The sequence below is a fragment of the Onychomys torridus genome, chromosome 6 (assembly GCF_903995425.1).
Source record: "Onychomys torridus chromosome 6, mOncTor1.1, whole genome shotgun sequence".
Lineage (NCBI taxonomy): Eukaryota > Metazoa > Chordata > Mammalia > Rodentia > Cricetidae > Onychomys > Onychomys torridus.
In genome coordinates, this window is record NC_050448.1 from 127,751,628 (window position 1) to 127,767,233 (window position 15,606).

The window sequence follows — 15,606 nt, forward strand, 5'->3', positions numbered from 1 at the left end:
AACACAGGCAAACGAACTCTCTAGTTTTATTCCCAGTGTCAATTTTACGAAACTCATCTGCCGAGTCCTCTCTCCAGTCCCAGCCTGGAACTCTTGATCCTCCTGCCTCAGACTCTGGAGTGCTAGGATTGCAGATGTGCATGGCCACACCCAGTCTTATGTGGTGCTGGGGTCAACCCCAGGCAAGCTCAAGTTATAGCTCCCACCCACATTTTCTTTCTTTTTTTTTATTTATTAAAATGTTTTCCATTTTACATACCCCAGTTCCCCCTCCCTCCCCTTCTCCCACCTCCCTCCCACTCTACCTGCATCCACTCCTCAGAGTGGGTAAGGCCTCCCACCGTAGTCAACAAAGTCTGGCATACTAAGTTGAGGCAGGACCAAGCCTCCCTGCCTCCCCCCCCCCAAGCCCGCCAATCAAGGCTGAGCAAGGTATCCCACCACAGGGAATGGGCTCCAAAAAGCCAGTTCATGCACCTGGGGTAAGTCCTGGTCCCACTGCCAGGGACCCCACAAATAGATCAAGCCACACAACTGTCACCCACATTCAGCGGGCCTAGTTTGGTCCCATGTAGGTTCCCGGGCTGTCAGTCCAGAGTCAGTGAGCTCCAGCTAGTACCAGTCAGCTGTCTCTGTGGGTTTCCCCATCATGATCTTGAGCTCCTTTTTTTTTTTTTTTTAATGCCGAATGCCGTTTATTGAAGGAGGAAGGAGGTCTTAAATACAGGCTTACAGCACAATGGGAGAACCCCGGAGGGCAGAAGTTCGCTTCTGATATGTTGTTTGTTTGTTTTGTTTTGAACAACATCTTTAATAAGTAGCTTTCCTGGATTTGTTACACTGTAAAATTATTTTAGCTACACAAGGACTAGTAAATTAAACATTTCTTAAAGATTTTAACAAAGTTGTGTGTGTTTTGCCTGCGTGTATGTTGATGCACCACTTGAATGCCTGGTTCCCAGAGACCAGAAGAGGGTGTCCCCAGAACTGGAGTTACAGATCGTTGTAAGTCACCATGTGAATGCTGGGAACTGAACAAGGTCCCCTTGCAAAGAGCATCAAGTTCTCTTAACCTCTAAGCCCTCTTTCTAGCCCCTAAAAGGAACATTTTTAAAATCAAAAGTACTCGCAGGGAGGTGGTGGTGGTGCACGCCTTTAATCCCAGCACTCAGGAGGCAGAGGCAGGCGGACCTGTGTGAGTTCCAGGGCAGCCTGGACTACAGAGTGAGTTCCAGGAAAGGTGCAAAGCTACATAGAGAAACCCTGTCTTGAAAAAAAAAAAAAAATCAAAAGTACTCTGATAATTTAAATCAGAAAAAATTAACACTTTACTATTACTATTAATTCAACATTTAACAAATAGAAATTGGGCACTTATTACATTCTGAAGCATTATGTTTTTATTCTACCATTGAATCACACCCCCAAACCCAATAGCTATGTACATTATTTTACTACTGGAATAACTGTCTACTAAAAAACATTTCCCTGAAAGATTGCTCGTGTTTATAAACTATTTTCCTTGGAGAAAACGTTTACTCAATAAGATTGTAATAACTGTTGGTTCAAGGCAGATATGTGAGCAGTGCATGCCTGTCATTCCAGCACTCTGTGAGGCAGGAAGAAAGACTGTCATAAACTTTAAACCAGCCGAGCCTCACAGGAGTACCACATCAGCCAGGGCTACACAACAAGACCCTACCTCACAACAGACAAAATAAACACAATCAACCCAATAGTTAAATATTGTGGGTTTAGAATGTGAACTACAACCATTACCCCAAGACTTTAGCTCTTTACATTTGTAAGAGAATTTCCATGCTGTTCATAGAGACACTGATTACCTCAACTCTCTGGCATTCTTTAATTTTCCATTTGCAATTAATGTATGTAACTATTTTCAACAATTCTACTCTCGAGTATGTACCCCAGAGAATGTAGTCAGTTCTGCCCATACAAATATTTGCTCACAGATGTTCATAGAATCATTATTCATACAAGCCACTGAATAGATATAACCCAAATGTCTAAAATACCAATGGAGAGGTAAACAAATGGTATTCCACCCAAGTACATGATCTGCCATGAAAAGGGACACAGTGACAGAGGGCAGAGTGGACCTTGAAAACAATGTTGTGTTAAGTGAATGAAGTCACATGAAAGAGCCACATGTTGATTGAGTCTGCTTATATGACATACTTAGGACAGAAAGATCCATCACGGAAAGCAGATTAGTGTTCCAGGAGCTGAGGGGGAAGAACGGGGAGAGGCACAGGCTTTTCGTGGGAATCAGATGGCGGTGATGGCACAGTTCCATGTCAGAGGCACTCCGTGCAGGAGGTTCTGCATTCGGTCACCAGCACCAACAAAACAGGGAGGAAGGTTAGCATGAATTTTATCCTATGAGAACTCTATTTCAATAACACCACAAGATTTCAAGGTATATGCTTCTTACGCTTACACCGAATTTCTAAATCACTTTACATTCTACTGAAAAGGTTATAGGGCCCAGTATACCATATATGTTTATGTAACATTCTGAAAGTTGTTTTACAAGAAAAAAAAAATTAACTCATCACATCACTTTTGATAGACATAAAACAGAAGACAGAATAATTTTTAAATGTAAATATATTTAAAAAATTAAAACACCTAAGAAACACAATCTATATACAAGAAAAAGTAAGATATTTATATGCATAACAACTAGTAGCAACATGACCCGTGAGGAGCAGCAGCGCCTATTCTGTCCATATTCTGTTTAACCCTACAGTGGCAGCTCACTGTTCTTCGGGAAATTATGTAAGGTATATAGCAGAGACTGTAAATGGAAAATTAATGCCAAGTAACAGTATTTTCTCTAAAAACAAATGTTATTAAACAATCATCGTAATCTAATGAACATCAAAATGAGCGTATTGTATTCAGTTCAAGATATTTAGTCAAGCTTGCATAAAAGTACAGGTGGTCATTAAAAAACGGTCTGCTGCTACAACATCAGTAACTCGGGCTACGGGGTTCCCAGGAGGTGAACTGTCACTCATTTTCTTTTTATGAAAAGGGCTGCTTTAAGAACATTACAACCATGCTCTTAAGAAACGCAACAGCATCCTTGAGAAGTTGCAATGGTAAAGCATATGCATCAGTGCATCCTTTCACTGGTACCAGCCCAAAAGAGCATTCTGAAGGTGACCTAGACGGCATTTCCACGTGACTTCGACTTGTATTCTCCTCCACATATTATGTCCAGGTAGGGATTGTAATTTCTACTAAGGGAGTCTATCACATTGCTCATTTAAAGACACACACAATAAAGTACTTGGGTGATCTAGTACTTTACTAGAAGTATAGCTACTGGCCACAAAACCAGCTGTCACTTATAAATGAAATACTAAAAGTTTCTGATTTGAGAGAAATGAAATACAATACAGTGAGTGAGGTTTTTTCTTCAGCTCTGCTATAAAAATCCACTTTGCCTATTTGACCTGTCTCTATCCATGCAATTTAATGAACCCTCAGAAGAGTTTACACATCTTTATACAGAAGTCACATCAGTCCACTGCCATTCCTTTTATATTTTCAGTGTCTTATCAAAATACGGGTAGCAAGGTTCTTCTCATTCTATGAGGCAGGGAGATGCTTCCTAAGGATCTCTTTGGATGATGAAGATATGGCATCTGGGAAGGACACATCAAACTCTATTAGCAGGTCACCACGTTGGTCAGGGTTTTTTGGAAACGGCAGCCCATATCCAATAATTCTTCTCCTCATCCCAGGTTTCACAATATCACTGATTGACATAGGTATGTTTCTTCCATCCATCGTTGGCACATTAATTGAGCAGCCACACAATGCCTAAAGTGGACCAAATAAAACGAAGTTAATAAACTCCCAAACTGGACAATATAAGATCTTGCTGGGTGGTAAAGAATAATACCATGAAGGTGATATTTTAACATCCAAAAGGATTACAATAGTTTTAAAATCTTTTTCCTGTTCTAGAAAATCTGTTCAAGAGAAGCATAATCAAATGATACCAGAGAGAGAAGAAGGAAAAGAAAGAAAAGAGAAGCCATGGATGTCTTTCAGAGTGCCCTGGGAAGTAAACAGTTTGAGGCTATCAACACTCAAAGTGCAGGAATGTGAAGGGAGAAAATGAATAACTCAGAACTGAACTGAACAAAGGGAGGAGCAAGACCTGGGAGTGTGTATTAGATGCCACATAGTTCTTGGGGAACCACTGAGGGACCATGAACCAAGACTTCCCCTCCAGAAATGCACAAGGAACTCAGAAACATACACATGAATTAGTGACTTCAACAGAGCAGAGCATGAACAGAAAGGTATGGTAGAGGTCTCTCTGACTGACAGGGCACATGGATCATCTCCTCACTGACTGGAACTCCCAAGTGCCTAAACTAAACCAGGTCTGCTCCAGTGAAGGCTGAGAGATCACAGAGGGTAGCTCGGACACACAGAGAACTATACAGAGTAATAACAGCATATTCAGGAAAAGGAAAATATATTTGGGGGTGGAAGCCAGATTTCTACCTTTTAAGCCACTTTGAAATATATGGTAGGGATATATTGAGCTATTTAAGAATTTAAACAGGGACATGACCCCACATCATGGGTTACAACTGAATTTGAGAAGCAGTACAAATAAGGACTTGAGGGCTATAGTAAAGTAGTGGTATTATACATCATGTATATACTTGTTATATTTTAATACTTGTTATATAAATCTTACTCCAAACTAATCATTTCAGAACTATATAAACAACTGGTTCTCAACCTGTGGATCACAACCCCTTGGGGGGGGGGGCAGAAGGACCTTTCACAGGGATCTCCTGAGACCACTAAAAAACACAAATATTTACATTAAGATTCATAACAGTATCAAAGTTAGCTATAATGTAGCAACAAAAATGATTTTGTGGTTGGGAGTCACCACAACATGAAGAACTGTATTAAAAGGTTGCAGCAACCTATTACAAAGTTTGAAGACCACTGGTATAAATGGATTAAAGAGGTGGGATTTCCAATGCAGATCTCACAGAGCACAGCTGAAAACCAGAGTAGAGCTAATCCAACACGGGGCAATGGAGTAGCTGATCAAGCCTGCACTGAAAACTGACAGTTAAGTTTAGAAACTATGATGTCATCCATAAGAGACGCAATAGCAGCACTTCTAGAGAATTGGTCTGAGAAAGAACACTGGAGCAGAGTGCTGGAGAAAAGCAGGCTCCTGCTCAGACAGTCCCTGTCAGTAATCCACAGCACACAGCTCTACTTACCTCCCGTAAACTGATTTTAGCGGTATAGACTATATTTGATCCATCTCTTTTAAATTTGGGATGCTCTTTGTCTTTAATAATAAAAACAATGTCCGCTGGGATACTATTTGGTGTTTCGTCACCTTCCCTCGGGAAAGTAATTTTGGTGCCTTCTTTCCACCCCTTTTTAATCTCAATGGTGAGAATTTTGTCCTCGGATCTATAACTCCTTCCGTCAGGGTTTAATCTTTTCCGAGAAATCTTCATCCGCTTGGTGCAGCCGCTATAGATCTCTTCAAGCGACACTCTAAGTTCATGGATAACGGGAGGGTCTTGTTTGAGACGGGAGGGTCCCACAGAATTCCTGTCTCTTGGATAACCGTTCATGCTGAATCCAAAGGCACTGAAGGGATCTCCATCTATTTCCATTTCTTCAGAATCTCGACCTCCACCCATCCGTCTTCCAAAGAAGATTTCAAAGGGATTGGAACCCCCAAAAAAGGCTGCAAATGTGGCATGAGGGTCACCATGGAAGGTATACCTGAAGGTGCCTCCCTGTCCATCGGTGCCTCCTGCTCCTCCTTTCAACCCTGGTGAAGAGATAACATGATCAGGAAAAGGGCTGTAACTCTAGACAGTTGACCAATTGCTAGCTTTACTGCTAATAACCTTTGACTATCACTTATGGTCAGAAACATTATAATTAAACAGCATGGTCACACAGCTTCTGAAGAGCCACCCTAAGTTAAAGGTTTAGCTTGCAAATCATTCCTCCAAATTCTTAGCTTTAATAATTTCTTCTTGAATCTGTTTTATAATAAATATGAAAAATAAAAGGAAACTGATATTCTTTACCTCAAAAGTATTCCAGAATACTGCATTACAAATTGAAGAGTTTTAAAGACATCTATTGAAAGCAATTTAATAATTAAACAAAGAATCTAGATCCTTAAGTGCCATTATAACTAATTAATATAATCTACAGTAAGTAATATCATATCCCTACTAAGTAGCTTTATTCTATCTTTTGCTGTTTTTAAAAGATTTTTATTACTTTTAACTCTATGTAGGCATGTGTGTCTGCACACATGAGTGTAGGTGCCCATGAAGGCCAGAGAGGCATCAAATCCCCTGCAGCTAGAGTTATAGATGGTTGTGAGCCTCCTGACATGGGTGCTGGGAAATGAGCTCAGGTCCTCGGACAGAACAGCAAGGCTCTTAACTGCTCGGCCATCTTTTCCAGCCCCCAGCCAGGTCTTTTACTGTTCAAGAACTAAACAGAACTATTTCTTAGCAGCAAGGGAAAAAGTTCTAATAAAGAGAACAGTATGGAAAATGTTTCTGTGAACACTAATTATTATCATCTTCGATAGTTAGACTTCTTAGGTCTATACCTTATCGCATACTGATTCAAAGCATTAAAACCAGAGCCTCAGATCTTTTTAGCATGTAATCCATACCAGTTATTTCTGCCTCTCAGCAGTACTGTGACCTTTTGCCCAAAGGTTCAACAAAGTAACATGTGGCTGACAAAGATTATATATATTTGACATAGCATTTTCTACCACATCCCAAAGGAAGATCCAACTAAAACCCACAAAACAATATCATGATGTTTTAGGAGGCCAATCTTGGCAAAGATTTCTATCATTATAATGAAGCTTCTGGAGGAGCCTTAGAGGAATTCCTGACCAAAAAGTAAGGCTGGAAATGAAGATTACAGAACTAGGAAAACCTAGTTTAAACTGGAAGATTCTTATATCCAGAACTGAGTAATTTGAGGGCAAGGAAAGTATGTTTTTAATTTTTGCATTGCTCATGCATATGGGGTTAAAAATGACAGGCACTCCAGTCTACCGAATGAGGAAAATCAACTAATTCTTAAAGTCCTCCTAAGTTGAAACTAAAGAAGGTGTTTTAAGGATCAGCCTAAAGACAAAGCAAAAGCAAAATAACACATACAACATGAGATTTAATCACTGTAAACTCCAAGGAGACTTCATTTCCATATCTTGCTATATAGTTGGCTTCTATTATTAAAGGACACACACACACACACACACACACACACACACACGCTCAGGGGTAGAGGGCATAGGAATGGTAAATCCAAACAGTAGGTGGGTTTCCTTATGGAAGTGGAGAGTGGCAAAGCTGGGCTGGGGAGGGCAACACGCAGCTCATTCGGTTCTTCCTTTGACAACTTTTGTTACTACAATTGTAACTCCAAATGTGAAATGGTTAATGACAGACTTTCTCAGATGATAGAGGAAGTCTAGAACTTAAAGTCATAACAAGGTAACTAAACGAGTACTTAAGTTACTTCAATGATTGTACCCGCCTTCCCACGGATTTCATAAAATATAATAATCTACCAGTTGGGTAAATGAGCTCTCCTACCCTTAGCTCTCTAAAAGGCAAAGATCTAAATGCTTTGGGCACATAACAGAAAAGAAAGAACAACATTTTCAGGATTACATCATAGGTTTGGCTTTTCCCTAAAACCTCTTCCTTTGCTCCCAAAAATGGTAATTCAGTCAGTATTACAGTCTGTGAGAAAATTTACACAGCTGAAGTGACTTACTCATCAGAGCCGACAAAAATTCAGCCTTGAGATTTTCCTAGACATAGAACGGTCAACTATGTAGGTCAGATAAAGAATAAAGCTACTTTAACAATGAGAAAATCCTACCAAAATGCCGCTGTAATATGACATGAACTTCTTGCTGTCTAATAAGTACATCATTTGCTAGTCAACCTTCATCCTGTACACTGCAACAACAGCATCCAGCTGGATTCTCTCTGCTTTGAAATGTTTTCTAGACACCGTCTAGTCAGGGAATGGACTCTAATTCCACTTCTGCCTGAGCTTTAAATCAACTAGCCAATTTAATATGCAAAGCAAATACATTTTGTGGACACTATTCACAGCCATGACTTCTATTTGTTATCTGACAAAAATCACGAAAAGAAGAAACACAAGACAAGAATTAGATTTGGGGGAATGATAGGTCTTGCTAACTCTTGCTTTAAGGAGATGGAGGGTGTAAATGCTTTGATTTGTAGTAAGAGTTCAGAGTTGTAGAAAAAGAACCTTCAACAGTTCAACTCACAAGAAGCTGAGTAACATATGTGTCTTTAGAACATAGAAAACAAAGAAGTGCGGCTGACTAACTGCATTAAAGAGAACAGCAAACCACATGAATGTCAATATACCAAGTACTTAAGTTTGAAGACATAAAACTGCTTTTAGCATCCAAAGAAAATTAGTGAGTAAGCAGTAATCAACAGGCAAAGTAAATAAAGAAAAAATTGTTAAAAAAACAAAAACAAAAACAGAACCTTCTAAGGTGTGTTTTGAGAGAAATTTTTATTTATTCATTTTACATTTAAAGTTGCATTTACTTGTGGTTAGTCAGTCTGTCTGATGTCATGGTAAGCATGTAGAGGTCAGAGGATGACTTTCAAAAGGCAGTTCCCTCTTTCCACCACAGGGGTCCCAGGGATTGAACTCGGGTCTACAAGCACCTTTACCCACTGAGCCATCTCTGTGGCCCAACAGAGAAAAAGAGCTGTTTAATACAAACTTCTCTTCACGTCCACTTAGCCAAGCCTAAAACTTTAGGGCAGAGAATATGTTAGAATCCAGTCTTAAATTTCTGTAGTTCCATGTTGTTTTCCAATGTTTCAGTTGTGGAGAAAACGGATCTATTATTCACACGTGGATTACACTGCAAAGCTGACTGCTATGCAGTTCAACTGTAATGAACTTGCAAAGGTTTACAACTGTCCCCACCATCTGTGGTACATGCCACCGTTCTGCAGTCCTCTGCTTCTCACAGCGTGCCTGTCTCTCCCTCCAGCCCAGGCAAGCCAGCTCGGCTATCTCTCTCGAAAGCTGTCTTTTCCAGACATCTCACAGAAACTGAATTGCATAATTCTGTCTGGTATATCTGGGCTTTCACCCAGCATTTTTCAAGGTTCATCCAGTTGTGATATATTCCATTAAATGGGTCTCTTAGCTGCTAAAAGGTGCCCCTGGGATATACACTCTTTGTTTAGCCACTTACTAAACTGAGTCACTTTGGGGCTGTTTTGATGCAGGGCCCTCACTGGTGCTGCCTCAACAATCAGGCACATGTCTTTGTATGAGCAGATGTTTTGTTTTGTTTTTCTCTTTTATAGATTCCTAGGAATAGAACTACTAGATAACATAGTAACTTTAAAACATGGCTATTTAATTCATTTAAAAAAAAAAAGCATTCTAAATTTCAAGTGTTAAAAAGAATTTCACAGCATGAGCAAACAAGATTAATAGTTCTCTTAATTCCTAAACACAGACATTCAGCATTAGCTCATATACTTCCCAGTACATACTCTTATTTCTGCTCTCCTAGCTCCAAGAGTAACAATGGAACGGGGAGGGTGTGCTGTCTAGTAGCTTGGGGGTTCCACCATCTCAGAGTTCAGTGTTTTCTCACCACTGGAGAGGCCTGTGGACTCAGGCCCGGAAGCACAGGCAATGAGAAAAGTGGAAGAGAAGAGAACCCCATATTCTCACACAGTGTGCCTACAGGAGACTTCTGCGGGGAAGGTGCTGAGGCTTGAGAGCAGGGGTTCCCACACACTTCGCAAATGCTATGACACTGAGCTACACTCCCACCCTACAGGGTTTTAAAGCAACTGCATGCTATTCTACCAAAAGGTAAATAAATGAACCACTTTCCTGTGAAGGAAGAATCCTAAAAGCTTAACAATTTCCTTCTCCTGTATTTTCAAATAGCTTGTAAGTGCACAGGACCTCTGAATAATGCACTGCGGTGCTGTAAGATAAGAACCCTGCCTCACGCTCCTTCTCTTGCTCACAGCACTTATCTGGGCTAAGAACACCAAGAATTTAAAAAAAAAAAAAAAAAAGATTCAGGGGATATAGACAATCGTGATTTAGATTTTGTAAAGTTTAAGTCACTGGTAATGAATGATCAGTAAAAAACGAAGTAATGTGACCGGGGAATTACTCAAGAAAACACTGTCAAGAGAACTTAAAGAATTAAGTGTACCATTTGGTGACTTGAAATCTCTAAAGTCACACACATTTAATAAACCTGACTCCTATGGCTCAGTCGGAACAGAGATGCACCTGGGCAGTCCACAGATGGAAGGAACCAAGCCACCTGCCTTTACTGAAGCTGCTTTTGCGGCAATTCAGGGAACCTCCCCACCTTCTCAAGAGAGGCCAGAGTCCTGGTGACGTCTGAAGATCCTGCTCGCTCCTGAGGCAGTCCCATCAAGGCATCAGTGGGAGCAGAAAGGCCGAACTGTCCACTACTTGTTGTTTTCAGTTACTCGATTTGTAAGAACCTGGCCCTGCAGATCCACCCGCACCACTACCAAAGGTAGCAGCACAAACCTGAATTCTCGGTGCTCTGTTCAAGAGAATAAAGCACGAGGAAAAACCTCCACACGACTGCACTGAACTGCCAATTTAGTTTGCTTAATGCAAAGTGAGTGGGCACTTCGAATTAGGAAATCTGATGTTTAAATGCTATAAACAAAGGGAAAACAAGACTGTTTCCATAGCCACAGTGACTCGGAAGACATTTGGGGAAAAGCAATGAAAGAGTACGTTTGCCCCAATTTTAAGATTTGAAAACCCCAAACTCACATGAATTACAGCATTGCTGTGGCTGCTAATGGACAATGTAAAAGTCCTACTGTATGTCCACATTTCATGGAGATGCAGGGCGAACCTGGGTAAGGTCCACAGTGATAAGGGAGACTCTCAAGGGGCTCCCATTGACTGAGCTCTCTGAGTACTGGTCTCAGGAGGCAAGACAAAAAAGGATGGCTGAGGGAAAAGGGAGGCCGGCACCTCTTCAACGAAGACAGTAAGATTTCTGAAAGGAAAAATTAACTAAAAAAAAATCAGTCATTGTTCTAACTAGGTGGCCATTTTAGGTTAAAAAAAATTCCGAGATTTTTCTCCTGGCACACAATCGCTATTTACAATTAAGCTGAGAAACTTGCTCTGGTATTTCATGACATCAGGAAAACTCGCTCTTCTCTAGGCAGATTGCCAAAAACAACTAGAAGCCTAACGCCCGTGCCTTCTGCGGCTAAGACACACGACTCCGTCTTGTTCAGTCTCAATTAGTGTTGCTCTAAAAAGGCAAAAACCTTCTTGTTTTTCTGAATAAAATATAAATGACCCAGAACTTGAACTGCCGGTCTTAAGATTTTAAATAACTGAAGATTCTATTAATTTTGGCCCCCCCCAAAATCCATTAAAAAAACAAAACAGGTTGCATAAGACTTTTAAACAAGTCATTCCTTGGCACAGGAATTTAAGGTTTCTTTAAAAAATATAAGACGCTAAAACTAAGTCTAACAGTAGAGTATGTATAACACAATATTATTTTTTAAAAACCCCAAAGACAAACATGAACATTTCATTCATAGCTCACTCAAATGATCCAGAATTAGACCTTGGTTTTAATCTGTTATTTTTCTTTTTATTTTAGGTATGTCTGACAATCTACTGTAATGGTAACCAGAAGACTGAGAGAGGAAAAAGGTAAGATTCAGAGCTAAAGGAACAGAAACGTGCAGCTTACCTTCTTCCCCAAACTGATCATAGATCTCCCTCTTTTTAGGATCACTCAGTACTTCATACGCTTCTGCGACCTCTTTAAATTTTTCCTCTGCTTGAGGGGATTTATTCTTGTCCGGATGAAATTTGAGGGCTTGTTTTCGGTAAGCCTTTTTGATATCTTCATCTGTAGCTCCTTTTTCAATTCCCAAAATGCAATAATAGTCCTTTCCCATTTCGAATGCCTTGAAATGAACTTAGCTTTCCCTTTGTAAAAGAAAAGAGTGTCCCCAGTCTTAGCAAGACAATGACTCTGGGAAAATAAAACAAGCCGGCTATCTTAGAAGTTAACGCAATCCGCGAGCCGACTCAGCTGTCCGGAGGCAGCAGGCAGCGTCTCTATTCAATTCCTTCCCCAGCAGCTCACTTACGGATAAATAGACACCACAGAGAGCCGGCCTCCCTCTGGACCCTCCCATTTCACTACGTGTCTCCGTACTTTCTAGAACAGCAAATGCTACAGGACGTCACTTTCCCAGCGGCCTCTAGGCAAAGGACTGAGCTGCGTCCCTCCTCCTCCATGATTAACTCTTCCCTTTCCTCTGGCTCTACCATTTTATTTCCTGTGGATTTAGCAAAGCAGTATTTCAGCACAGAATGTCATAACTACAGACGTATTTATCCATTAGAGGTAAAAAGGCAACAGAAATAATTATAGCCATTAGGTAACCCATCTTAAAGTAACTATACAGATAGAAAAGCCTTGAGCTTACTGTAGGTATTCCAATTTCAACTTCAAGCTACCCAGCTGTAAAATAAGCAGAACTAAAATATTAGGTGTTTAAATTTAAAGTCTTCAAATAACTTGGGTCATTTTCAATATTCCAACGTCTACAATCTGAAAGGCGAGGAGGTCACTATCTGAAGTTTCACACGGTACAAAGGCTACAATAATACAATAAAATTGAAAAGCAGTATTTTAACATAAACGACTTGAGAGTGATTTTAACTAGTTTTTGGTAATATTTAAAAATTCATTATTTGTAAAAGCTCACTGCCTGTGTTCATTACCAGGAGTGACCCAGAATATCCCATTCGGAGGGTCTCTGTCTTCCTACTGCCTGAGGTTGGGAAAGGATCAGATTTCAGCGTGCTCAGTTCAGAGCCAAACACCTGGATCAACTTAAAATCTGGATATGTACAGACAAGGTAACTACTGCTTTAAAACACACTTTCCCTTATTTTAAATATGTACTTACTGACAAGGATTTTTGAAAACATGGGGGAAAATTCTCCCTCTTTTTGTATTCCCTGTTACTATTAGTGTATTTTATTTTGATTCTTTTAAAAACATTTGTTGCTATTTGCTGTAATTTTTTAATTAACAAAGTTTAAATCACTTTTATATTTATATGCCACATGATGCTTTCTCCTACAATGTATCTTGAATAAACATGAGAGTATTTTGAATGTATATAACTCTTTTCTCTCTTGTATGGGTTTCCAATCTTTTCTCAAATGTTCCCATTTCTAGGTGAGTACTGAACTAAGAAGCAAGCCTTCCACCACTGAGCCATACTCCAGCCACCATTTCTGAAGGATACTGAAAAGACAGGTGACTAAGACAGTGTCTAAAGAAATGCACCCAGTTGGTACTGTACTTAAAACCCCTGGGTCTGGAAACTTGAGGGGGGTTCAGTTAGAAGGGAAAGAAAATGGACACACCTGCTAAGAACATCCTGAAAACCTGATGGGATGGGGCTGCCCCTCCTTGTCAACACTTTGATGACTCAGCACTTGGGAAGGCTGCGCTTTTGCTCACAGCCATGACGTCCTAGCTCTCAAGGTCCCTCCCCCAGCACCCTGCTGCTGGAAATGGCTCACACTTGGCCTCCTACAGCCAGTTTAGTGAGCTAGCTCATGTTTTTTAGTCTATCAACAAATATCAATACCAAAAGACTTTTTTCAAATCCAAAGAATCTGGGAGAAGTCAGTATCAAAAGTCACTTGCTTCTAGAGGTGTGTAGCTATGGGAGAGAATACAAAAAGAAGAGAAACTACAATTGGAATTGACATACTTTTCCCCTTCAAATGAAAGGTTAACAGATTCTTATCCAAGTATTAAATATGGGCTTGCACTTAAGATTTTTATTTTACTATTAACTAGTAACACACCATTTATTTTATTTATTAAAAATAGCGAGGCCAGATGTCTCACACCAGTAATTTCAGTACTCAGCATGAATTAATTTTCCAAGTCTGTCAAAAAGCTCGAATGTGATTGTTTTATCAGGTTAACAGCAACCAAGTTTCTGTGCACAACAGCATGTTAAGGGGAATGCCACTCTGTCTTTTATGACGCCTCCTTGCTTGGGGTATTATGTTTTGATAACCATAGAAAAAGTGTTTGTACACAGAAGATAACAAACCCCAAAAACATAGAAATGTAACACATCAGTCCACTGACCCCATCTTCTTCTACGAAACAGAAACAAGCTTCAGCTGTTGGGAAGGTTCATGCCCAAACCCCAGCACTCGAGACTGAGGCAGCTGAAGGTCAGCCTAGGTACACACACAGTGAGCTAGAGGCCAGCCTGAGCTACAGAGGAAAACACTAACTTTTTTTTCTAAGTCACAAATCAGTCTCAGTTTATGGTAGATCACAGAGACTAGCAGGACTAGGCTGACTTCTAGGATTACTTAGAAGACATTAATTTCAAATTAGGTCACTAAGAAGGCAGAGGAAGGAGGATAGCAAGTTTGAGGCCAGTCTGGGCACAGAGAGAAACCCTGCCTCAATAAATTATTAATTAATCCAGATAATCTCAAATACTTGAGAACAAATTACCTAGTACCAGGTCATGTTCAGTCCTGTTTCTCATAATGAATTTGTATCAGAAAATCATGACTTCCAGTTCCCCACACTTCCTACCCAAGAATAAGCAATTTTAGGCTCTTTTATACTGTGTTCCTAGTGCTTCTGATGGCTGAATACCTAATCTCAAATCTAAGTATGTCCAATAGTCATTAAATCTGCCAAGGTAGCCAGGTATGGCTGTGTATTGTAATTTCAGAACTTGGCAGGCTAAGGGCAGGACAATTACTATTGAGCTTTAGAATAGCCTGGGATATAGAATGAGTTGCAAAGCATCCTGGGCTACATGGCAAAACTAAACTTAAGGGGGGGAAAAAGGAAAGAAAAAAAGAATGGTGTAGGTCTCAGTGAGTGGTAAAATGCTTGTCTCCCATGAATGAAAAAACCCTGGGTTTAATCCCCAGGGGACGGATGGACGGAAGGAAGGAAGGAAGGAAGGAAGGAAGGAAATACAAGGTGGCACTAAGGACTATCTACAATGGTTTAAAATAGTTGTTTAAAGCACAGATTCTGGAGTCAAGACTTTCTGGATTCAAATTCTGATAATACCACTTACCAGTTGTATAGCCTGGGATCTAAACTCTGTGTCTCAGTTTCCTTATCTGTCAATTGGGGTTAATATCAATATCAACTTTGTAGAGCTACCATGAGGATTAAATATGATGTGCAGTGTATTTAAATATCATCAACGCCGTGAAGATTAAAGGTGTTAGCTACTTTTATGATTTTATTATATGAAGATCAACAACTTTCTTTCAGAAAACAATCATGCCATGTGTAATACTCTTACTTATAAAATTACACACATATAAATGCAAACGAGGTTATCTTTTGCTCTTTCTAAATATTCCTGTTAAAATAATGCT

The 15,606-nt window shown here is 40.0% G+C and overlaps 1 protein-coding gene across 3 annotated transcripts in view; it reads right to left on the reverse strand.

The window, feature by feature from the left end:
* Positions 1-1,304: 1,304 nt before the first annotated feature.
* Dnajb4 (DnaJ heat shock protein family (Hsp40) member B4) overlaps positions 1,305-15,606 on the reverse strand; it is a 30,630-nt gene continuing 16,328 nt past the window's right edge. Inside the window, exons 2-4 of one of the 3 annotated variants that reach the window (XM_036189770.1) lie at positions 11,891-12,132; positions 5,298-5,866; positions 1,305-3,855 (exon numbers count right to left, since the gene is read on the reverse strand). In XM_036189770.1, coding sequence (XP_036045663.1) covers positions 3,622-3,855; positions 5,298-5,866; positions 11,891-12,101 — 1,014 coding nt within the window. In that variant the 5' untranslated portion in view covers positions 12,102-12,132 and the 3' untranslated portion in view covers positions 1,305-3,621. Of the gene's footprint in view, positions 3,856-5,297; positions 5,867-11,890; positions 12,489-15,606 lie in introns of all 3 variants that reach the window. The other 2 variants (XM_036189769.1, XM_036189768.1) reach the window with 2 other exon arrangements.